Source organism: Pituophis catenifer, unplaced genomic scaffold, assembly GCF_029215685.1.
Source record: "Pituophis catenifer annectens isolate HBS135680 unplaced genomic scaffold, rPitCat1.0.hap2 SCAF_2, whole genome shotgun sequence".
NCBI lineage: Eukaryota > Metazoa > Chordata > Lepidosauria > Squamata > Colubridae > Pituophis > Pituophis catenifer.
Window position 1 is genome coordinate 96,163,803 of NW_027256882.1, and position 26,684 is coordinate 96,190,486.

At 41.1% G+C, this 26,684-nt stretch overlaps 1 protein-coding gene across 1 annotated transcript in view; it reads left to right on the top strand.

Annotated features, from left to right (window-relative positions):
- FAT2 (FAT atypical cadherin 2) overlaps nt 1–26,684 on the top strand; it is a 73,571-nt gene that overhangs the window by 3,807 nt on the left and 43,080 nt on the right. The window contains exons 2-5 of the mRNA XM_070933863.1: nt 7–321; nt 20,545–20,606; nt 22,013–22,324; nt 24,068–24,278. Of these exons, the coding sequence (XP_070789964.1) occupies nt 7–321; nt 20,545–20,606; nt 22,013–22,324; nt 24,068–24,278 (900 nt within the window). The remainder of the gene's footprint in view (nt 1–6; nt 322–20,544; nt 20,607–22,012; nt 22,325–24,067; nt 24,279–26,684) is intronic.

Below are 26,684 nucleotides of genomic sequence, written 5' to 3' on the forward strand. Positions count from 1 at the left end.
TCTTAGGTCTTATTTTTACCATTGGGCCATTCGACAGAGAATTGTGCTCTCATTATTGGTTGACAGTACTTGCTGTTGATCAAGGATCCGTCCCCCTGTCTTCTGTGGTTGAAATTTATATTGAAATCAGTGATATCAATGATAATCCACCTCAGATGTCGAGACCTGTCTTTTATTCCTCTGTCTTGGAGAATTCACCAGCCAATACTTCCATCCTTCAAGTTGAAGCTGTTGATCCAGATACTGATTCACAGGGAAAACTGACTTTCCACATCATAAATGGAAACCATCAAGGATTGTTTGCTATTAATCCATTCACTGGTAAGGTGCTATATTCTTTTTTTTTTTTTTTAAAGACATACCTAGTGTATAAGATCTGTGCTTTAGTTTCTCTTGCTCACTATTTTGACATTCAAATGTATGTTCATATTGGTTGGGAAAAATGTATACTGTTTTTAGTTTAGATTTCTCTGATCATTGCAGAAGGAAGATTAATTAACACAAAAGCATTAGTGCTTACTACAACTTCCATTAAGATGAGGAGGTTGTTATCTCATATAATTGTAGGATATTGAGAAATGGTAATTAATCTTGGTTAAATTTCTATGTTACCCATATGCTGTTCTTTAAATTTATCTATTTGTGTCTGGCATATTAATTTTAAGACAAATGTTAACACTGCATTTTCCTAATTTAGCACTGGTCAGATTTGTTTGAAGTGTAATTCCTACAGTTCATTTTTTCCCTTATGGATGTTTTCATTTTATGATGAGTTTGGTAGCTGCCTAGAGCCTTCAGAATTAGGTTTCATTGAAATGAAGAAAACAATCTAATAAAGTCAGCATTGATTTTATCTAGAAATTCTGAGAGTTGTATCCATATGGTACAACTCATATGGAGGGTTCCAGTCTGGAGAAAACTATTTGAGGTAGAGGTTAGCAGCCTTGTTCTGTGTCAGGACCAGTGGCCATGGTGCTGCTGGTAAACAACACTGTTTTCCTCTCCTTGTCTGCCTAGAAGAGCAGGCAAAAGGTTTAAAATTAATTTGGGAATCAGATTTAGGAGAAATAAATGACAACGATTGGAAAAATATTCGAAATAGAAGAATATATAAGAATATGTCAGTTAGAATTAAGGAAAATGGATATAACGTGATATGGAGGTGGTATTTAACACCATGTAAACTAAATCAAATAGATGGTAAATACACAAATATTGGAGGTGCAAGAAAGAGGTCGGAACATATTAACACATGTGGTGGGATTGTGATAGTGCACAAAAAATATGGCACATGGTGTTTAGAGAAATTAGAGCAGTTTTGAATGTAAATGTAGATATGTCACTGTGAATTGCATTATTGTTGCTGGTGGAACAACGGGATATAAATGAAACAAAAAAAGAAATGATTGTAAACTTGTTAATGGCAGCTAGATATGTGATGGCTAAATATTGGGGACAAAATTAGGATATTCAAAGATATGAATGGTATAATGAAATTTGGAGCATGGCAACAAAACAATAAATTAACAGAAATTAAATTTTAAAAAGGGATGATTAAAACAAACAATTATAATGAAATATGGGGGATTTTATAAAATCAGTGTTGGTGGAAGAAGAAATATAAGGGGGGGAAATGGTCTCCGGGGGTGGGGGTGCACTGTATTTGTATTTTTTTTTCTTTTTCTTTTTTGTAATTAGGTGTGTATGTATATGTTCATATTATTTGCATTACTTGTATTTAAAATAAATTAAAAAATTAAATTTAAAAAAATTAAAAGAAAGGAAGGGTTGTGGAATCTTAAGATGTACCTATTACATGCAATGTGGGAGCAAAAAAAGAAGTCATGGTACTGTCTAATAGAACTGCTTTTATCACAAAGGGGATTCTGTACTATAGAATGCTGGCTATCATTCTGCAAACTTTCATCATCCATTGAAATGAATTTGTGAAAATATAAAACAGAAAGTTATTTGCATCTGTTTGAAACCTGATACTACATTTGTAACAGTATCTGTAGGGTCATCCAGTGCATAGTCAGGTCTATTTCCCCCAAAAATGCATTTCCAGCCTCAATTTTTGCCTATTTTAGCTATTAAGATCTGGAAGAAGTAGATGGACGAGGTGGATCTAGAATGTTGGAAATGCTTCCTTATATCAGGAGTTTGTTCTCTCTATGTCAAAAGAGATGGTTGTATTTATTTAGATAACTTCTTTGCAAATATCCATTTTTCATCAAGGTATTTGAGAGAGGTCAATCAATTTTATGCATTCATTAGGATTATCCAAATTATTGTAGTGGGTTTAAGCCCTGGATTTTAGCCCCAGAACTACCTGGGGCATCAGATCACATGCTCTGTAGTTCAATTCTGTTAATCTTTCTGAATATAGCTCTGATCATGGTATCCTGATCAGTTAATTATCTGGGTCTGACATTATTCTTATCTCCGGGTTTGCTTCCAGAGAGTGGCTTCTAGATGTTTGTTTTTTAGGACCACCATTATTGTTTAATATTCTTAGGACAATGCTGAGTGAGGTCAACTGTGGGTCTGGACTGGGTGCCATTAATATGCTGATAATATGAAAATCTATTTCCCTCTGGCATCTGAGTTAAATTACCGTATTTTTTGGAATATAAGACATACCGGAGTATAAGACGCACCTACCTTTTTTGGTGAGAAAAAGAAGAAAAAGAAATCTCCCTCTGCCTCTGAGCAATTTTGCCTCATTGCAGCAAACAGCAAACAGCCTGCTTTACTTTCATTTTCGTTTTCAGCATAGCTTGATTAGCACAAGGAAAAAAAAATCTGCTCCAGCAATTTATCTCTTTGCAGCAAGCAGCAGAGCCCTGCACAAAACAGCTGAGAGCAAATCAGCTGAGAGTCGGGAGGCCGATCCAATCAACTTGTGCTAATTAAGCTGTGCTGAAGCTGAAAGGAGCTGTTTTTCTTGCTGTTTGCTTGCAAGGAGGTAACTGCTGGAAGGCAGAGGCCAAAGGGTGGGGGCCAGTGGGTGGGCAGGGCTACATTCGGTGTATAAGACGCACCTAAATTTTCCCCCCCTTTTAGGGGGGGAAAAGATGCGTCTTATACTCCAAAAAATTCGGTAGGTGATGCAGGTCTTTAACTAGGGTCTAGAACAGGGGTGTCCAACTCAAGTGCTTAGATCTGGCCTGCAGGGCCGTCCTGGAAATAGCAAAGGACCAGCCCGTGGTGCCTCTGCTAGTAAGCCCCACCCCACCCCCATGGCCCATTTTTGGCCTGGACAGCCTCCTGTAGCATTATCCCGTGGCCTGTTACAGGCCGAAATTGAGCCTCTGGAGGCCTCCCAGGCCTGTTACAGGTTGAAATGCAGCCCCCGGAGGCCAGATTCGGCCCTCCCCATCCCATTTCCCATGGCTTTACTGAACTAACTTTGTGAAGATCTCCAGAAGAGGCTGACCCACGTGACAGAGAAGCCAAAGCCTTTTATTCAGAAGCCTATGAAGCTGTAAGAAGGTGAGATGTAAAGAAAACAGCTTTCCCTATCTGAATAAAAGACTGGCTTCTCTGCCATGAGGGTCTGCAGGCTTAGTTTGGGCCTAGGCCTAGGCCTGCTGGCCACAAGACCCCAGCCAAAGTCTTTTACTCAGAAGCTGATGAAAATGTTTTCCTTAGATTTCACGTTCTTACAGCTTCACCATCATCTGAATTCTCTGCCAGTGGGTCAGCCTCTTCTGGACCTCTGGAGATCTTCAAAAAGTAAGTATTCCATGGGAAATGGGATGGGGAGGAGTAAGTGGAATCTGGGATGCTAGCAAAGCAGGCCCAGTCTGTGGAGACCCTGTGGGGCAGGATGCCGGGGGGAAGAAATTGTGGGGTCCTCAGGGGAGCATGAGGTATCTCAGTGGATTGAGGGAGGCCTTGGATGGCCTGCTGCAGCACTAAACCCCGCATGTTCTTCCCCACACTGAGATACCTCCTATGCATTTTAAGTCCTTAATGATTTTGGGCTTTGGTGTATATAGTGCCTGAAAAATCACAAAGAAGGCACTCCTATGTGTCCCTTTGCTGAAAGAAGTATATGGGACAAACATTTGGTACACAATATGTTTCACAAATCACACTAACTTATGGTTTGATTTGGTTTTAATTTACACAATCTGTGAACCCACTCATTATGGTTTAAATTTATATGTGTACCCAATCATTATGTTTTGTTCAACAAATTAGGCTTCAAAAATCAAGGTTCCATATTGTGAGAACACCCAGAGTCTTGCAAAATTGCTAGCATATAAATGCTGTAAAATAAAAAAATAAATAAAAGTAGGCACACCGTCATTCTATCCCCATCCAGCAAAGAAGCAAGGCTTTGATCTTCCAGGCAGTCTGAATTTCCAGTTCCTTTCTTTTTGTAAGTTAAGCATTTAGGTTAGCTTCTTGCTTTCCTATATTATCTTTCAGCTTCCTGGATTTGTATTGTGTTTTCTTACAACTTTTTTTGGGTAATTCTTGTTTATTTTATTTTTCAATTAAAATTTGCAGCTGTGGCTGATAAAATAGTTTAACTTTTATCTACTGTGGTTGATGAAATTGTTATTGTTAGACATCTCTTTAACTAAAACATATTCACTCATTACAGTTTGTAAACTGTCTTTTTTCCTATCCATATAACTTGTTTTTCTACAGCAAATGTCAACAGTGCTGATTGCAAATAATACTTTGTTTTAGAACTGAGTTTCATCCTGAGACAGAAGGTGATAATAATGACATTTTATTTAGTTTTTTAAGAGAAGAAAAATAAAAGTGACTGGTTTCAGAATGTGGAGACACAAAAAGTGTTGCAATATGAAGTACACCAGTTAGTGAACTAAACATCTTTATTCTGTTCTTTTTTTTCTCATCTCCTATCCCAACCATCTGTATTTTGAGTCTATTGAGCATTATAACTGAACTGTTTCTCTGTTTGCTTTTTATCTACCGAAGGATAGTTTTGTAATAATTGGGATTCACCCAAGCTTATTAAAACTTTCCTTCTGATTTTAATTAAAGCATTTTGGCTGCAACCAGAACTTTCCTGTGTGAATGTTACAGATGGTGTGTCTATGCATGGATTTTCCAATCCCCCCATTTTAATGCATATCTTTTATATTAATCATGTTTACTTAATTAAAAACTTACTGTATTTTGATTATTTCTATTTTCAGATTTATGCACTGTTTTGAATTTATTGTGTGGTATGAAATATTAAAGAAAAATGAATTTGCTGGTAGTTTCAGGATATTATGTGGGCAGCCTGACATTTTCTAAATATTTTGGACTACATTACTTGCCACTGCAAGTTTGCATTGCTACATTACTTGCCACTCAGTAAAGCAGAGGGAACTGAGGTCTATGTGGAAAATACTCCAGGATACTCAAGCCTTATCATGTTCAATGGGCAGAAGCACAGACAAATGAATATTTAATAAGGAAAAGAAAGATGGTTCCAGTGTTGTTAGTGAATGGAATAAAAGTGCTGCCTTGAAAAGATAGAAGAGTATTTGGATGATAGTAGAAATATAGTTAATAATTGTGAAATGGAGGCAAAAATAAAATGCTTACTTTTTCTTAACTGTAGTTATTTTGAGGAACAGGGATAGTCTTTCTACCCCTAACTCAAATACCCTTGCTAGTTTTTGAGATCTTTCAGTATGGTTTTCATCTATGTGAACTAAATAGAAAATGTACTGTCGAGCGTCAAGAAGCACTCGACATCATGTCCATGCACCGGCAGAACATGGATACCCGGCTGGAAGGGGGGGGTTGAGCCACATGGGTGATGGTGGTGGAATAGGCTTCCGAGTAGGCGTTTATGTGCACGGGTGCCTTATGGGGTCGCGTGGGGTTAGCTTACTACTCTGAGAACACTCTAGAAAAGTGACGGCATCCCAGTACGTCCGAAGGAAATGAGGAAGTACGAGACCTTCCAGCTGAATGTAATCTGGAAGGAACTATATAAGGACTCGCTTGCAAGGGCGTGACAGCTGCGTCTTTGTTTTGCTAGCTTTGCATTCCGGTTTCTGTAAGCGCTGATTGCCACGATTAAATGAAGATACACCAGCTTGGCTTTAAGCGTGTTCTTTGAGCGTGGACACGGTCCTAGGGGAGCCGAGAGGAAGACGCAGCTCTCCCTTTTCACAAGCCGTTTTGGAGCCCCCCCCCCCGTGAAGGAAGGAACGGGATGGCAGAGGGCGTAGCGGCCGACGTGCTGCCGGAGGATACAGCGGAGACCGTGGGTGAAGCGGAGGAGGAGGTTGACGCCGGGATGGATGGGGCGGCCAGCCCGCCGGTGGTGCGGCCGAAACAGCATGAGCCCGGGGTCGACGGCGCCCCTAGTGAACGAAAGGAACGCGAACGCAACGCCCGGGAGACGCCCAGCCCAGAGACAGGTGGGATGCGTCTTCAAACCCCGCCCTATGCCGGTTCCCAGTTCCAGGATTGGAGGGAACGGCGATGGCTGGAAGACGAGGAAGGGGACTGGAGCCACTCCACTGGCCTGGGGCCTTCCACCCTAGAGATCCTACGCGACCGTTTTGGCGAGGCGAGCTTTCGCGACGCGCCCTCCTGGCAGCCATGGGCGCCCAGCATGGAGGGAGCCACCTCCTGGTCGGGAGGTGGTACGGCGGGTGGGAGTTCTGACAGCAAATTCCGCCTTGCCAGCCCGAAGCTGAAGTTGGAGGGGCGTGAACAACGCTGGGTGAGTGGAGAGCGGAGACAGGCTGTACATTCATACGGTGGGGGCGAGGGCAGCCACGCAACTTCCGGTGCCGCTACACAGCCCGGGAGAGAGAGGAGAGTAGATCCCGTGAGAGACGCCCCTCGACAGCTACCCGGCACAGGAGATAGGCCACCACAACAGCGTTACAGCGACCCGCTACCGGCATGGGGCCACGGTCCCTGGGCACCCCCCCTCCAGCAACATCCCTGGGGATTACCGCCTGTGCAGGCTGCATTTGATGGAACTGCAGGAAAGGTGGCACTGTTCCTGAGTCAGGTAATAAGCCATATGGACCTTTATGGCAGATTATATCCTTCGCAGTGGTCCATGGTCGTGGCGGTCACAGCAGTGCTCACGGGGGAGGCAGCTGAATGGGTTGCCGATTTACATAGTGAACACGCCCGCGAGTTAACAGATCTGGGCCTGTTCCTTGAAGCATTACGCAATAGGTTCGAGGATGAAACTCGGACCCAGGTCATCGAAGGTGAATTGGTCAACCTACGACAGCGTGGTTGCCCTGCCAAGGATTATGTCAAGGAGTTCCGTAATCTGGCAGGAAATCTCCATTCGTGGCCAGAGCGATTACTTATCCACCAATTCCAGGCAGGGCTAGATAGAGAAATAAAACAGGCCTGTGTATACCGGGGTCTAGGCCCACGATTGTCCGAATGGTACAAGGCAGTGGTGAGCCTAGACGTTGGTCTACGAGAATTCAGGCCTCGGAACACACCACCGTTCCAGTCCCGTCGTGGTCCAAGTGGCAGATCCAGTGACCGCGGGGCGTTTAGAGGAACCCCGGCATTCGGGCCGACTGCTACCGAGGCGAACAGACGCCCGTTCCGGTGCTTTCGATGCAACCAAGAGGGTCATAGAGCTGCGGACTGCCCCGTCGCAGCCCCGCGACTGTCAACTTCCCGGCCATCCGTTCCGACTACCACGCCACGTGACCGACCCCTACGAACACCAGAACGCTCTAGGGCGGCCACGCAGACGCCCTCGTTAGAACCGACAACCCAGTCCAGTAATACCATGCCAGGGATGGCTCGTGTCCCCGACGCATCCGAAGAAAGCGACAACGGAGATGAGTTGCAGGATCCTATGGTAAGTGACCCTGTACACCCCTTCCTGATACCAGTGACCCTTAGACATCCTGTCACTAAGAAGGAGTGTGAACAAAAAGCCTTAATTGATACAGGCTGTACTCGATGCCTTATGCGGCAGTCGGTAGCTGAGGGCTTGGGCCTTCGGATCCTGACTCTTCGTACCCCCATTAAATTCGAGCAGATGGATGGGTCCATCCTGGGAGGCACACCTACTGCCAGTGTTACAGAACCCGTATTCCTGCAAATAGGAGCCCATCAGGAAATGATCCGGTTCATTGTAGTAACCCAGATGATCGAACCCATCATTCTTGGGCTCGCGTGGTTGGACAGGTGGGAACCACACATATGGTGGGAGGGGGGTTATCGTAGGCTCAGACTGCCATGTACAAAAGAGAGGGTGGCTCTCCAGCAAGAAACAACAAGACAAGGTACATACCCCCAAGCATATAATGACCTCGCCCGAGTATTTAGCGAGGAAGAATGTGACATCCTGCCCCCCCATCGGGATACGGATTGTGGTATCGAAATACTTCCCGGAGCCCGGTTGCCAAAACCCCGTATGTACTCGATGACACCACAGGAACTGAAGGAATTGCGAACGTATATAGATAAAAACCTGGCCCGGGGATTTATTCGTCCCAGTCGTTCGCATTTAGCGGCACCCGTCCTCTTTCGAGGTAAGAAGGATGGCGGCTTACGTTTATGTGTTGACTACCGGGGATTGAATGCTGTCTGCGTAGAACCGTTGTACCCCCTGCCGCTGATAACTGATTTGTTGGCTACCCTGGCGTCAGGGAAAATCTTCACGAAATTGGACCTCCGCGAAGCCTATTATCGGGTACGGATACGTCAGGGAGACGAGTGGAAAACCACATTTAACACTCCCCTCGGCAGCTACCAGTTCCTGGTGATGCCTTTCGGTCTACAAGGGGCACCAGCGGTGTTTATGCAGCTTATAAACGGTATTTTACATGAACACCTATATCGGGGCATCTTAGTCTATCTGGACGACATTTTGATCTACTCTGACACAATGGAAGAACACGTCCAGCTGGTTAGACAGGTCCTGACCAAGTTGCTGGACGCACATCTTTTTGTAAAACTCTCAAAATGTGAGTTCCACCGGGAGGAGATCGATTATCTAGGTTTTCGAATTAGTCGTACTGGTATCCAGATGGACCCGAAGAAAGTAGCTGCGGTCTTAGAGTGGAAAGCTCCGCAAACCTAACACGTCACAACCGTTCGTAATACAAGCGGATGCTAGTGACGTGGCAGTAGGAGCTATTCTAATGCAGAAAGATGCGAACGGTATGTTAAGGCCTTGTGCATACACCTCCCGAAAATTTACAACCGCAGAAAGGAACTGGGCAGTGTGGGAGAAAGAGGCCTATGCCGTAAAATGGGCGTTACAGACATGGCGGCACCTACTGGAGGGTAATCCCATACCGTTCGAGGTCTGGACAGATCACAAGAATCTACAGGCCCTCCAAACACCTCGGAAACTGTCCCCAAAACAGGTGAGATGGGCACAATATTTTCAGCGGTTCCATTTTGCCCTCGTGTATAAGCCAGCTAGAGGAATGTTTTTAGCGGATGCGTTGTCACGGATGCCGCAATATCACAGTAAACGAGATGAGGGTTTACAAGCAGTAATCTCACCCCTAAAAGCGTATGTATTGACAGCCCCGCAGACCGAGGATTGGCTCACGCTTTTACGGAAAGCCATTCGGACGGACGCATGGGCACAAAACAATGCAGCATCCCTAACCCACCATGATGGCCTAGCGTGGTGGGGAGATAAACTCTATATTCCAGCAACATTGAGACAACGAGTGTTACTCCAGTGCCATGATAGGAAAACCGCCGGACACTTCGGGTTCCTTAAAACCCTACATCTGACGCGCAGACAATTCTGGTGGCCTAAAATGAGGAAAGACATTGACCAATACGTCCGGGGATGCCACACATGCGCGGTATCCAAGCCACAACCAGGGAAGCCACTGGGCTTATTACAAACCGTAGCCGAACCAAACAGACCATGGGAGGAAATAGCCATGGATTTCATTGTAGACCTTCCCAATAGCAGAGGTTATACCGTTATTTGGACAGTAGTCGATCTTTTCTCAAAGCAAGCCCACTTTATTCCATGTAAAGGCTTACCCTCTGCCCGACGCCTGGTACGTTTATTCCTACAACATATTTACCGTTTGCATGGAGTGCCTAAGAGGATAATATCAGACAGAGGGGTACAATTCACCGCCCGATTCTGGAGAGGGTTTCTCCGTGATATAGGGTCAACCCAGGGCCTTAGTTCAGCCTATCACCCTAGTACGAACGGTGTTGCTGAACGCACGAATGCCATGATAGAACGATACTTACGCTCCTACATTACCTACCAACAAAACGATTGGGTTGATTACCTTCTATTTGCTGAAACGGCATACAATAACGCAGTACATCGGAGTACCGGATTTACTCCGTTCCGGGTAGTCATGGGGAGGGACTTCCCTGCTATCCCGGAGTTAGACCTTTCCCTCCAAAACCCTATGACTCCCAACGACTGGGCTACTAACGTGAATGCTGTGTGGCCTCACGTAAAAACCGCTTTGACACGGGCAGCCGATGAATACAAGCTCCAGGCAGACAAAAGGAGGGCTACATGTCCATCTTTTCAGATCGGAGACCTGGTTTATTTGTCAACAAAATACTTAAAACTACGATTACCAAGTAAAAAACTAGGACCCAAATATATAGGCCCATTTCCTATCATTAGAGTAATTAACCCCGTAACATTCATGCTAAAACTACCCCCCTTATTGGGAAAGACCCATCCGGTTTTCCACTCTAGCTTGTTAAAACCGGCCACTACACCCACTACAACACCAAAACCACCTCCTGGCCCGGTAACCGGTGCCCACTATGAAATACAAGACATCATCGATTCCAAACTACGTAGAGGCCAGTTATACTATTTAGTCCGCTGGACAGGGTATCCTGATAGTGAAGCATCCTGGGTACCTGTAAAAGACATAAACGCCCCCAGATTACTGAGAAAGTTCCACAAAGCAAACCCCCAGAAACCACATCCCTTACCTGACCCTTAATATCATCTCTTTTTGTCTCCTCCTCTTAGACGGACGCCTGGTAGGGGGAGCCGCCTGTCGAGCGTCAAGAAGCACTCGACATCATGTCCATGCACCGGCAGAACATGGATACCCGGCTGGAAGGGGGGGGTTGAGCCACATGGGTGATGGTGGTGGAATAGGCTTCCGAGTAGGCGTTTATGTGCACGGGTGCCTTATGGGGTCGCGTGGGGTTAGCTTACTACTCTGAGAACACTCTAGAAAAGTGACGGCATCCCAGTACGTCCGAAGGAAATGAGGAAGTACGAGACCTTCCAGCTGAATGTAATCTGGAAGGAACTATATAAGGACTCGCTTGCAAGGGCGTGACAGCTGCGTCTTTGTTTTGCTAGCTTTGCATTCCGGTTTCTGTAAGCGCTGATTGCCACGATTAAATGAAGATACACCAGCTTGGCTTTAAGCGTGTTCTTTGAGCGTGGACACGGTCCTAGGGGAGCCGAGATGTACCTCATGAATACATGATCCATGTCATGAATGCAGACTGACCCACAACCTGTTACCAGTGAACTGTAATAGGCTGCCCTTGTGTCCTATGTTTCAACAATGTGTAGGTATGATACTGTGTGAACAAATTAGCTATTAACAGCATGCATGTATTCATGAATATAACATATATTTACGATGAATATCTAAATGCTGTAATTATTTACCACAGTAATTAGTAGTACTAATACACCTAGTCTTAAGCACCTGCACATAAGCATTTTGCACTTCAGCTTGTCATATCACAGTAACTATTTTCTAATTCTGTAGTAGTTTAAAGAAGAGGGTGTTGTCTGTGGGCGCACCAACCCTCTGGAATGGTTTACCCACTGGGCTCCGGATGGCCCCCGACCTCCGCTCTTTCCGCGGTGACCTGAAGACATGGCTTTTCCAACAAATTTGCTGATCTGATGGGAGTTTTTAATTTTAATCCTTTGGGGATTTTAATTGAGTATTTTAGTCGTAATTTTGCTGTTTGTTGTTTTGTCTTTGTGAGCCACCCCGAGTCCTTCAGGAGAAAGGAGGCATATAAGTACAAATAAACTAAACTAAACTAAACTAGTTGTAGCTAAAGCATTAGGTGCTATGAAGTTGGAGATGGGATTCTGTGAGGAACTAATTTCTCTATTTGTGGCATTAGGACATGAGCTGAAACAAGTTACAAATTACCTGATATCTGGTACCTATCTTCTATTAAACCCCAAAGCGCTGTTTAGTGTTTCAATGAGTTAACTTACTGTGTTTCCCTGAAAATAAGACCCAGTCTTATTTTTTTGAACCCCAAAATAAGTGCATGGCCTTATTTTTGGGGAGGTCTTATTATTTTGGGGCACGTGGAGCAAGATGGGGCTCTTCTTGCTATCTTACCTGATTTCCAGCGTTTAAATATTTTTGGGAAGGGCTTATGTTTGGGGGGAGGCTTATTTTAGCACATGCGCTCCAAAGCCTGATTGGGCTTATTATTAGGGGATGTCTTATTTTCGGGAAAATAGGATTTTTCTTGCTGTTTCTCTGAGCCTTCCAACAATATTGGCATAGTCCCCCCTGCCTTAGGAGCCTTCTAGCACTATCTTTTTCTACTCTTGATGATTAGCCCATGCCAGAAATTCAGATTTGGAAGCAAGTTTGAATTTACTTTTTTTCCCAGGATTGCTTGCTCTTACAATCTGAATGTATTCATGCAACCAACTATGGACATTTATTTATTTATTTATTTGTTTGTTTATTAAATTTGTATACTGCCCTTCTCTTTTCGGACTCAGGACGGTGAACAGCCAAAATAAAAACATCTGTACATAAAAGTTAAAATAATTATTAAAACTAATTAAATGAAATTTGGCCCATAATTTAAAACATATCAATTAAAATCAATATCAAACGTTAAAACCAACATGGAATTAGGCCAGCCCGGTTAGCTGAAAAAAGTAAGTTTTTAGGGCCCAAGGTCTGAGATCACTTGTATCTCTGGAGGTAGATCGTTCCAGAGGGTAGGTGCCACCATAGAGAAGGCTCTCCCCCTGGGGGTCGCCAGCCGACATTGTCTGGCTGACGGCACCCTGAGGAGGCCCTCTCTGTGGGAGCGAACCGGCCGGTGGGAGGCAATTGGTGGCAGAAGGCGGTCCCGTAAGTACCCTGGCCCTAAGCCATGGAGCGGAACATAGGAACAATCTGTTCTTACACACTGGAGAATATCTGACCATTAAACGACACTCAGCTGTACATCTCCACCCCGGATCACCCCAACGATGCCCTTGAAGTGATGTCCCGGTGCCTGGAGGCCATACGGATCTGGATGGGGCTCAGGCTCAACCCATCCAAGACTGAGTGGCTGTGGTTTCCGACGTCCCGATATAGTCAGTTGACGCCATCACTGACTATTGGGGGCGAATCATTGGCCCCCACGGAGAGGGCTCGCAACTTGGGCGTCCTCCTGGATTCACGGCTGTCTTTAGAAGAGCACTTGACGGCCGTGACCGGGAGGATTTTTCATCAGGTTCGCCTGATTCGCCAGTTGCGTCCCTTTCTGGATCGGGACTCTTTACGCACGGTCACTCATGCCCTTGTCACCTCCCGCCTGGACTATTGCAACGCTCTCTACATGGGGCTCCCCTTGAGGAGCACCCGGAGGCTCCAACTGGCGCAGAGTGCGGCCGCGCGGGTGGTAATGGGAGCGACATGGCGTTCCCATGTAACACCTCCTGCGCGAGCTGCACTGGCTCCCGGTGGTCTTCCGGGTGCGCTTCAAGGTTTTGGTTACCACCTTTAAAGCGCTCCATGGCTTAGGACCCGGGTACTTGCGGGACCGCCTACTACCACCAATAGCCTCCCACCGGCCGGTACGCTCCCATAGAGAGGGGCTCCTCCGGGTGCCGTCAGCCAAACAATGCCGACTGGCGGCCCCCAGGGGGAGAGCCTTCTCTGTGGGGGCACCTACTATCTGGAACGAGCTCCCCCCAGAGATACGGAGGATCCCGGATCTGCGCACCTTCCGCCGCGCCTTAAAAACCTTACTATTTCACCAGGCCGGCCTGGCCTAATTTTCCCCCTCTTTTATAAAAGATTTTAAAATTTTAAATATCTTTTAGTATTTATATATTCAATTTTAAATTGGTTTTAAAAGTTTGGGGTTTTAAATTTGTCAGGGCCAAAATTATTTAATTTGATTTTATTCTATTTTTTAAATTTTGTATTGCATGTGTTTTTATTGTTTGGCTGTGCACCGCCCTGAGTCCTTCGGGAGTAGGGCGGTATAGAAATCTAATAAATAAATAAATAAATAAATAAATAATAAATAATAAATAATAAATAAATAAATAAATAAATAAATAAACCCACTACTCCGATTTAAGGCTTCAGAGACTTTGAATAGAAAAGATATCTCTCTCTCAATCATAATGGGATTGGGAAGATAATCAGTTCAAATTGTTTTGAAATGAAAATCCTTTCATTAGGAAAATATACTTCATCTTTATTCATAATATGGATGTAGTGGGATGGGAAAATCTTATGTTTTTACTCCCTTTTTCTTTTAATTCTAAACTTCTCAAGCTAGGTAGGGTAGTTGTAGCTTTGTCCTTTTAACTTTTTTTTTCAGGCCTTTTTTTTTTTACTTTTACTTTTTTTTCCAGGGCTTTTTTTGTTTTCAGGGCTTTGTCCTGAACTCTGCCTTTACCAGAGAAATGAAGTGAAATTGAATGTTTTTGGTGACTAACAAGAAGACTAACAAGGGTGTTCTTGTTCAGGCATGACCTTGGTTTTCTTTACTGACAAGAAGCAGAAGGAAGGTATTCCACAAGTGCAAGTGTTTTAATACACTCAAACAGAAATTCCATTACACATGGGCAATATCTGTTTTACAGGAATTGTGCAACTAATATTCATTAAAATACAGTAAAAACATTAAAAACATAACATCTTTAAAAACATTTACATTAATCCAAAAAGTACGCTCAATTAAATCTAGTAAAATAAATAAATCCCATTCAGACACAGATAATATTTTTCTGATAATATTTTTCAGTGGTGATTCACTGGGATTCATTTGTAATCCCAGTGGTGATAAGCATAAATATGTTTGTTCTGGTCCTTTGGGGATTTTAACAGTGTGCTAAAGGTTATTGCTTAAGAGTGATGATCAGCTGAATAGGACAGGTACAGGGCATCTAAGAGATGTCAATCCAAGATAATTTTCTGTTTGGGCATTTCCACAAATAGCACTACAAGACATCATGGTTTTAATCATTTTTATCTTGTAGTTATATGGATGCCCAAATTATTTATTTATTTATTTAAAAATAAATAAATGTTTTAGGACAAAAATTAGAATGGTAGCATTTGCCTTTTTGATAACATGTTTTGATTGAGTTCCCAATATACACATAATCTCTACACCAAAAAGGGCATATAAATTGTACAGCTGAGGCCTGCATGAATCTATCATGGATCTTAAAGTACTAATTTGCTGCATCTAATATGGAGATTGGTGATGGATGAAGCAGAAACGTACTAACCTGACATTGCATTGAGTAGACAACCTGTATAATTGTTACCATTGTAATTTTTCTGGAAACTTATCTGCCATCAGAATATATAAACCAGATTTCTAGATACATAGAATAGGTGAAGAAGGGAAAAATGTACTCCCAGTCACTTGAAGAATTTTTTTCATTCATATATGTGGCATTTGTTACAGGGCTTATTTGTAAAGTAACTTGTGAAGATTAACAGTGCACGATTGAGCTCTGGGTACATCTCTCAGTCAGTGCAGTATCTGTGACTTAGTAACATGTTAAATTTCCTGACTAGTGAAATAATGTAATTACACCATTCTGAATGCCTAGTTGTCATATTTCTTATTTTTAATAGATATTTAGAAGTTGTGTAATATAATTAAGAAAATTAAAAATTAGGATTTTTAATAGAATAACAGAACAACAGAGTTGGAAGGGACCTTGGAGGTCTTCTAGTCCAACCCCCTGCTCAAACCTTAGTGTATTCCCTTTAGGGGGGGAAACAGGCTCTCCTCTCTAGCAATTTGCATCTCCAGTTTCCATCTGTCTGTCTAGCAGATAGATAACTTGATATCTGCACTTCCTTCCTTTTGACAAGAAACTGTAGCGACAAATTATTGTATTCATTCCAGTTAGCTTTATTAGTCTAAGGCAGTGGGTCTCAACCTTCCTAATGCCGCGACCCTTTAATACAGTTCCTCATGTTGTGGTGACCCCCAACCATAAAATTATTCTTAAGAGCATTGAAAATATGTGTTTTCCGATGGTCTTAGGCGACCCCTATGAAAGGGTTGTTCAACCCCCAAAGGTGTCCCGACCCACAGGTTGAGAACCACTGTTCTAAGGCCTTTTTTTCATGCTTCTTCTAAGATTTGCTACTGGAATCCACACAAATACATTTCATTTTTGCATGCCTTGGCAGGAACAGAAACACCGCAGCTCTATTTTGGAATTAGTGTAATTAACAATTAACCTCAATTGCTCTAAGATCTCATTATGGGGTGTTTAACTGACCTTGTAAGGAAATCAGTGGTGGATATGTGTGTGTCTGAGGTATTCTGGAGTCACAAGGCAGCCAAACCAGATTGCCTCCTCCCTACTAGTACACAATAAATATTGAGGCAAATTAAAAAGGAGGCTTTTAAAACTCTCCCCCAAAGTATTCTTCCATGTGTTGATTTTCTCCTATGAACTCTAGGTTGTTTTAAACAGTTTTTTACTAGCCAGTGCTAAAACTAAAACTGTTTGGGTGTTTGTTTGTTTTTAACGTTATCTAGGAGGTATTTGCCAAGAAAAGTATGCATGTTTGAATAAAACACACTATAAAACAAGTGTTTGTTTTTTAGTATAACAAAATATACTTCATTGTTATAGCTGTAACCATCCAATACACCTAACCTCTGCCCTAACCGTCTCAGACCCTCCTGAGACCTTCTGTGACCTATCCCAGCCCTCCCCTGATTCTCCCAAGCTCTTCTCCACCCCACCATCATGGCACCCTGTTCTCCTGGGACTCCCACTTTTGCCAACTAAAATGATCCATGTGTCTTGACTGGTTCATGACAGCAACCAATGACATCAAACTTTACAAACACATTACTTCACTTAGCAATGGCAATCCTGATTCCAATTGTTGTCATAGCTAGGACTACTGATAATGTGACTTACCTGTCATAATAGTACATCCAGTGTTATACTGCTTCATAATTTTTCTGCTCATTTTCTACTCAGACCCTTTGGATACGAGATGGGTAGCAAATAAATTTTATAAATAAATTCTAAACTCTTTATCTCCATTCCCAGAATTGTGCCAGCAATTCCATATTTTTCAGAGAAGTGCCTTTATAAATCAAACATGCAGTAAATTTTCTTTTTCACATTCATGCTTTTCTCCATGACCTGTTGAAGAACCATGCCATTCCAAAGTTCTGCAAAATATTTTCTGAGACACACGTGAAAATTCTCCTGTATTTAATTACGTGTGTCAAGACCATTCATATAACACACTTCCCCAATTTCGATCTACATTATTGAAGGAACTTTTCAATTGTAGTAGATAAACTACAGTTGTAACTTTTGTTTCTGGATCCTTTAGTTGTGCTGACTGGTAGTTCTGGGTGTCATAATCTGGACAAGTATGATGGCAGACTATTCCTAATAAATAAATAAATAAATAAATAAATAGAGCACGCTATTTTGAGAAGCTGCTGGCATTTAATGCTGTCAAGGAATCAACCCCATTGTTATTTATTGCTAATGAATTTATCTCTCTGCATCTTAGAGTAAACCTTAGAAATAGAGGGAAAACAATAGAGAATTACCATGGTAATGATAAAAGAATTTAGATAATAAATAAAACATTATTGACTGCTTTAAGCAACTACTACCAAAATTGGGCGACTTGACAGTCGCACATTAGATATGTTTCTTTGGTCTCATATGCATAGCAAGTTTAATTCTGCTGTCAGTTTACATACATGCATTGGGAAAAACATAGAATACTTGACGGAGTTTTTTGTTTTCATGTTGAAGTCCTACCTCTGTATTTTCACACTATATACTGTACTTAGATCATCAGATCATCCTCTGTTGAGTCTTTCCTCCACTGAGTCATGGCACACTATTTAGAACCATGTTTAGCAAAGATCTTTAGAGCTAATATATATATAAACATTTCTTTATAGTTTCGTTGTTGCCCTTGGGATCTTCTGTTCATGCAAAGATGTAGGATGAAAAAAACAACAACACATCATATAGAACACACAAGTCCATTAAATGCAGCTTGTCCTAACACATTGCTATCTTTCGTCTTAAAGTAGTTTATAATGGGAGCCAAAGTGAATATACATAATCCCTAACAGGGAGAAAGTAATGAACAAGTGATGCCTGCAGACTGCAGCCCTGTTTCAAATATTTCTAGCACAATCCCTGGAGCAGTATTATATGTGCTTTTTCCCATGGAATGTTCTGTCAATAGCAGGTCTACATACCTGATGTCTTTCACCAAATCATATGGCCATTTTTACAGCAATGCAGACTCTTGGCAATGATCCTGCTTTTGCAGTGCCAAATACTCGCCAACAATAGGGTTATGCTAGGCTGTTAGGCTTCCATACATACAGTGAATTCTGTTTTCTTGATGGGGAGAGAAGAGAGATGGGTGTAATGTTCTTTGCAAATTCCTCTTCAATTAGCAATTCCTTGATAATTTGCAAGAATTTCTATTGCACTTGTGATGCTTGATAACAAGGTAATAATTTGCACAATCACTTTTAAAGACTTTTCCTCATATACGGTAATGAAAACAGAGAAATTGTTTATAGAAAGGGATCAATATTGTTATAGCAGGAGGGATTCCTCGGATCCTCTTTTGCTTGTTCTTTTCTGATTTTTATTTTATTTCTGTTATTTTTTCCCCATATGGACTATAACCAGATATTTTCCTTCATTTGAATCTCACAGTACTGAGTCTCATAGGGGAAAAGAGGTAAATGGTTAGTAGGCTTCTATCTTGTTGATCAATAACTGATAAGATTCAGAATTTTTCTTTAAATATCCTTGAATCTTGCTAATATTTACTGCTTTATCCCAGGTCAAAAGTTATTTAAAGCATTACAGTGGTGGGTTTTTCCATCTACTGTAATTTCAATTGCAAAAGCTGAACAACCGTTATGACATTTTCCAGACCTCCTTTTGCCTGAGAAGATAAGATAAACTGCAAACTATACATATGAGGAGAAAAAAAATTAAATCCAGTGGTTAAATCCATTTTCTTTTTACTACCGGTTCTGTGGGCGTGGCTGGGCATGGCAGGGGAAGGATACTGCAAAATCTCCATTCCCACTCCACTCCAGGGGAAGGATACTGCAAAATCCCCATTCCTTCCCCACTCCTGGGGGAAGGATATTGCAAAATCTCCATTTCCACCCCACTCTGGGGCCAGACAGAGGTGGTATTTGCCGGTTCTCCAAACTACTCAAAATTTCTGCTACCAGTTCTCTGAACTGCTCAAAATTTCCGCTACCGGTTCTCCAGAACCTATCAGAACCTGCTGGATTTCACCCCTGATTAAATCTATGTTTTGGTCTTCCAAATGCAGCATAAAAAAACTTATTTTTCCAATAAAAAAGTGTTTGGAATTATCTTTGAATGCATGTGGGCATTTATTGTACTGTTGTTGGCATTCTTTTTATAAATTCTTTTTATGAAAGTGGGCAATGTGGGTAATAGTGTCATCTTTTAGGGAAACATTGTTCATTGTTGCATGTTGCAAATGACAAATAATGGGACAATTCAATAAACAAGTGATGTAGTTAATATATATAGAGAGATCTATTGCCAAGCATGTTTCCCATTTATTTAACAGGTATGTGACCTCTTTGCATTTAGCTGACTGATATAATCCCTGTGAAATATAAGAATAAGCCATAACAAGTGTTCCAAATTCTCAGCTTTGGAGACATAGATTGTGTTCAAAAACAAAGCTTTCAACTTTCAAAAACATTTTCAATTAAAAAAAAAAGTTTCAGTAGACCTTTGCATGAACTATACCCCCAATCCAATTCCTAATTGATTGGATTAAAAAAAAAATTGAAAATTTCAGGGACCTACAGCTCATTAATATGAGTCATGTGACAGTGTGTGTTAGTGAAATGGGCAGCATATAAATTTTAGAGAGAAAGAGAACATCGCAGAGGGGCCAATATTTATGGGTTTCGATATACAATCCTAAAGTATCTTCTCCTACACAACCCAGTCTATTTACTTTGACATTTAAATGATTTGTCTGATGATGGAGGTTTAACAATCTGGACATTATAATACAATGAGATTGCTGTGGAATATTTGGGAAGGGGGTGAATTAAATCACTTTAATTAATTAGGACAGGCGGAAAGCTTCCATGCTTAGGCAGCAGGAAGTATTTTTTAACTATAAAGTTCTTTTGCTTATAGCATTGACTTGCTGCAGGGTAGCCTCATTTTGAGGATTGGCTGGCATTAGTACCACAGGTGAGGATCACATGGTCTACAGTACCTGGATCTCACAATGCTCTTTTTTCTCCTAATAGGTTTGATTTACACCACTTCTCAGCAGCTAGATCGTGAACACAAGGCTGAACATATTTTAGAGGTGAGTAATGATGAAGTTGCAATTAGTTTTATTTACTTGTAAGTAGTTTTTAAAAAAAAAAAATCCTCAAAGACATTTCCTTACAAGTCAGAGCATAGATAGAGGAGAAAGAGGAAGAAGACTCATTCCATCATTTCCAAATTGCTTAGGAAGATAATTGCTTGTTCTGCATTTTTGTGTTTCTGTACCCAGTGCCAGTTTAAGAAATATCTCATGACTTGACTTCCTAACTGAAGACTAAAGCAGAAATCTTGTGCCAAAGCCAAGCTGATGCATCCAGATGTTCTGGATGTCTGTTCCCACATGTTGCTTTTATCTAGAACATTAATGCTGGAAAATATCATATTTAAATCACCCCATCTGGAGGGCACCATTTTAAGCCATGAAGAATAGAACATGGTCATTAATTTCCTGCCACTTGAGAAAACATGGTATAAAAAATATTGACTTACTTAATTTAATGACCACATGGTTATTAAATGAAACCTATGAAGTGAGTAACAATACATTTTAGATTAAGATAGTTGTTTATGTCATGTCCTAACTAAGAAAGGGCTGATTTAGACCAACTTTTATTTCAGTTTACAAATGCAGACTCCAGTAGGTTTACTTTTGTGGATTTTTACTAAATTTCTTCCTGCTACATACATCAAACTTATTAATGTGAATTCCTGTTTTCTTCTCCTTTGCTTAAACAATCCAGCAGCCATAGCTTAATGAAGAAGCCTACAATCTTTTGAGCTAGTGGGCGTAGTTGGATGTTTGAAAACATACTGTATTACGGGCACTCTCACAAAATAGCTTATGTGATGCATGCAACCGTTTGGTTTTTTTTAAAGCCATTTATTATGGAATTAAGATAAATGACTTTTTTAAACAAAATAGAGGGCTTCAACCTTCTATCATTTCTATTTTGTGAGAGCGTTAGTTGTATGTCCAGAGTGCAAAAGCATTCTTGGAAATAAAGATTATGTGGGCCATCAAACAAGTTTTCTTTGGGTACATTGGTGCTTGTGGGTTCCATGATACAGGCCGATGACTTAGTAAACTTTTCCAGCTTTGGGTTGCAAATGTGGGCTGTATTAAACACACAAACACAGTAATTGTATTTCTTTTTCTGCTGATAATCTTTCTTCTTTGCAACAATAATACTTGCCTTTTCCAACAAAAAAGTTTTAGACTTTTAAGGCACTTGTTCTTGACTGATTGCCTTCCATATCTGAGTCTATGACTCATCTGTCAATCCAGTCAGTGTAGTCCAGCATGCAACAAACTGTTGAAGACTGATTTCAGTCATCTTTAGATGAATCATATTTGAAAACTAGTTTCTGGCATGCCTCTATTACAAACAGGTTCTTGCTTTCCGTTGTGTTCTGATGGGACTCCCTACTGGCTTTTTCTTGCAGGTTTCAGTTTCAGACAATGGGGATCCGGTTTTGCAATCTAGCAGTAGAGTGGTAATCCAAGTCCTCGATGTGAATGACAATCCTCCCAGCTTCTCCCAAAAGTTGTTTATGGTTCAGCTGCCAGAAAAAGCAGCCTCTGAAACTCCTATGCCAGTCTACAGGGTGATCGCTGCAGATCGTGATGCGGGACTGAATTGCCAAATCACTTACAGCTTAGAAGAAAACAGCGAGGGACTGTTCAGCATCCATCCAGTGACAGGCATAGTATTCTCCCAAAAGGCTTTTTCTGCCCAAGAATACAACATACTTACAGTGAGTATCATTAGAAGCACAAGGAGACTAAAGACAGGTGGTCATCTTTCTGAATATGGGAATTATATGAAATAGTACTGTTCCTTGTGATTTACGACTTTTTTCCTCTTGTGGTTGAAGTTAAACTGGACTCTGGTAATATTTTTTTAAAAAAACCTCTTTTAATAACGATTTGACCCTAGCCCATTTTGAAACAATTCAATAAAGATAATTTTTTAACTCCCTTATAAATATAACATGCTTCTCCAACCCAGTTTAAAGGAATATTGGAAAAGGGAATTAAAATGGCATTGATGATGCATGGAGTAGTTAGGCAAAGCAAGGCCACATTGAAGAGTGGGAAAAGGTTTTTTATTAGTAGCACGTATTGTTTTTTACTACATAGTAAAATCTTCGCATACTAATTAAACATTTTTTCAGAATATGCCATCTGTTCAGTTAATTAAAGTTGAATTTTTGAACTAGATACTGTATTCACAGTAGAATCTTTTTATTGACTATTGCAAACGAAAACAGCCTGACATGGAACTCATCCTAAACATAATAATACAGTATAAGTGGAATTAAGTTAGAGTTTAGTTCATTTATCAAGCTGAGTGCAAACTGAGAGACAGGTAGTCTTTGTTTTAACAACTACAATTTGGGTCAGCAATTATATATGGTCATTAAGTGAAACATAGTGTGATCATGATGGGCTTACAACCTGACTCCTACCACAGTTGTTAAGACATTGTGTGATTATGGCCTGAGATTTTAGTGCTGGCTTCTCCATTGACTGCTTGAATGCATAAACACCCATCAGTTGCAAAGTGCCCAAATCTCAAACGTGACTATGGGAATGTTGTAAATAAAGTTACTTTTTTTTAGCACTTAAAGTTAGTTTTTTATACCTATAAACACTTGCTAAATAGGGCAGTTGTTAAGATGGGATTACCTGTAGTAGCACAAGCAAGACTTGATGGAGCACAATAATAAAAAGAGAGGCCAATGAAATGTAAGATGTACTTATTATAATCATCCTGGAGGCACCTGTGTAGAGGAACCTTTTATCAAGGATAGAAGGGTTCTTATGTTTCTTTGTGTTAAGCAATAAATTGGTTTAAGCTGAGCATTCATATCATGGTTCAATTTTTTTTTAATTGCTTAGCGCATTGTAAGCCACCCTGAGTCTCCGGAGAAGGGCGGCATATAAATCAAATAAAAAAAAAAATTAAGGAGGATTTTTTTGACCAAATTAGATACATTCGTCCTACCAATAACCATCATAATTCAATCCTTGACATGGTGGTGGATCACTGGTGGGTTGCTACCGGTTCACCCCGGATCAGGTGAACCAGTAGCAGCAGCAGCGAGACGCTCTGCCCGGATGTCTCTGCGCATGCGCAGAAGCATCGCAAGCATGCGCGCACCCATGAGCGAACTGGTAGCAATGGGATTTGAATTCCATTACTGGAATTCAAATCCAGTAATTGGTGGATGCAAATAAATCTGTGTGCCTTGATTAATTAGTTAAAAGAACATAAAAATACAGTTCATCCTGCATGTATAGGGTTACATCAATAAATATATTAATCCTGAGATGTTACGTTTGTCTAACTTGGTTTTGTATGTTCCCATCCTAAAAGTATAGAAGTTTAATTTAGGCAGGTATATGTCACAAGCATGGCAGAAGCTCATCAATATGAACATATTATCTTTCGGATCCCTAGATCTATATGAACTAGTGTTTTTCTCTCTTGGCAGGTCAAGGCTACTGATGGTGGCACCCCACAGCTTTCCTCCAGTGTGAGGCTTCACATTGACTGGATCCCAAAGCCCTTCCCCTCCTCAGAGCCATTAGCTTTTGATGAACTTCATTTCAACTTTGCAGTCATGGAAACAGATCCCGTGAACCACATGGTGGGAGTGATCAGTGTTGATGCTGGGCTCAGCCAGATCTGGTTTGATATCACAGGTAAGAACATGTGCAGTTGAGAAAGGAGCTTCACAATGTTTCTGAACTGAAAATAAATGTTACTCATATTGTCCTGGTATTTCATATCCATAGGGGCCCAAGCTATCAAAGGTTGTCCATATTGTAGGTGGCAAGAGTATTATAAACAAAGCTTCAGCGCTGATATGAAGCAGCATTCAAGCTGATAAGAGTTCCATGAACAGTGTGGTGTACCTTTTGTATTATGGTACCTATCACAGCTTGCAGATGCCATTGCTTGGCAATGTTCCAATCTTAATAAAAATTCTAGTGTTTTCAAACAGGTCAAAACACATATGGTGGCTTACATGGAATATGTAATAACCATGCCTATTTCCCACAACAATAAAAATAAATCTGCCCAAGGGGCAAGGGAGGAGGAGAGAAAAACATATTTGGAAGACTTTATTGAGTTGAAGTCTCAAAACACTTGGTTGTTCCCATGCTTCTTGTTCCCCTTCTCCGTTCTTTTGGCCAACTAGTCTGAAATGCTCTTTACTTTTTCCGTAAACGGACAGAAACAAACATCTTCTTACAGCAAACTGATTTCTTATAGAAATGTATCAATGAGTGGAAATTGTTTGCTTTACGTCTTTTGGTGCATAATTTTGTTATCAGCTGAGATCTCTTTGTCACTAGGTAGTGATTAATGATTTTAAAAAATTAAGAACTCAGTACTCTAATAATGACCTGAGTTTTACCCAAAATCTATGTGATAGCCATCTATGATTATTAGTCCAGCATGTTGAGGCAGCAGCCACCCAAAATCCTTAGGCAGTAGGCAGTCTCAACACAATTAGAAGGAGCCAGGTTGGAAAAGGCTGTAATTGACCAACAATGTTCCCATTGTGGAAGGATTATTTTACTATTGTGGATGAAAATTAGAAGCTGGGCTGTATCTGATTTCAGTAAATGCCATGAGGTAATGCAGGAAATACTGAATCAAAGTGGAAAATTCATTTGTATAGTATAGGGATGGGCAATATTTTGGTAGCCATGGGCCACACTTAAGGGGAATATGGTGTTTTCTTGGCCTTTAATTGTGAAGTGGATACTTAAGGACTTATCCTATAATTTTCCTTCACCAGAATGTCTATTTTCAGCAAGTACGATCATTGGATCTTCCAGGGATATAAAATAGCATATAACATACGCAGTAGAATGGAAAAACCAGGGTTCAAATTTTTGTCTAAGAAGCTACAATAACTGGATGGTTTTATTGCTAATCACTGCCCAACTTGAGCATGGAATTGATAACAATAGTAAAGTGAATTACTTAACTTCATTTACTAAAAATGAAGTAACTTCACTTTTGAGATAAGGATAAATAAGTAGTTTTGTAAGAAGATTTCTAGACTGAGGCTGAACTTTTAAAAACACAGTTTCAAGTAGTTCCATACTAAATAAATTAGACTGGTTTGTATTTTGTTTTTGTTTTAGAATCTGGAAATAAAATACAAATTGTAGAATTAAATACAGTCAAGGAAACAATTCTATGCACCTGGTAAAAACTAAGTCAACATTCATGGGATGACCTCTCCTCCCAACATAAAATGAATGTAAGAAACTTTATAATCAAATTGTTTCATGGAGTAGAAATAGGAATTTTAAAGTATGTGTATACTTAGTATATAGTATAAAGCGTTCTCTATGGTGAGGTCCCCAACTCCCAGTCCACAGATTGGCACCAGTTTGCGGCCTGTCAACCAATCCGCGCAAGTGAGTGAAGCCCCATCTGCGTGCATGTGCAATCCAGGGAGTACGTGAAACCATCACCACCCCGGTCCATGGAAAAACTGTCCTCCATGGAACCTGGTCCCTGGCACTCAAAAGGTTGGAGGCCGCTGCTCTATAACATATAGAAAGTCCTATCATTGGTCTTCCACAAATCCCAGCTTTACATTACAATGTTCTGTAGTATTCATTCAGTTTACAGTATGTGTTTGTTTTAAGCTGCGTACTTTTACTAAAGAATTTGTCTCAAAGAGACAGTTTTAGCAGAGTGAATTTGCTCTTATTCCCAGAATGGGACTAGATCAGTTTTCCTCAGTTAGGACCTTCCAGGAAGATTGAGACTCCAACTCCTAGACCTCTAAGCCAGCATGACTTGGCATTTGTGGAAGGTGCATTTCTGATACTTCTGGAGAACGAAAGGATAACGAGGGCTAGGCTATATTTTCTTTGAAAATTGGAATTTGGAACCAGAATTTCCAAATTTCCATTGCTGAGAGAAGGCAGTTGTTAAGTGAATTGCACCTGATATTGCAACCTTTAAGGGAATCGTTACAATTGTTAAGTAAATCATGCAATCGTTAAGCCAATCCAATTTCCCCCACTGACTTTGCTTGTCAAAGTCGAAAGCCAGCTGGGAAAGTTGCAAATGACCCC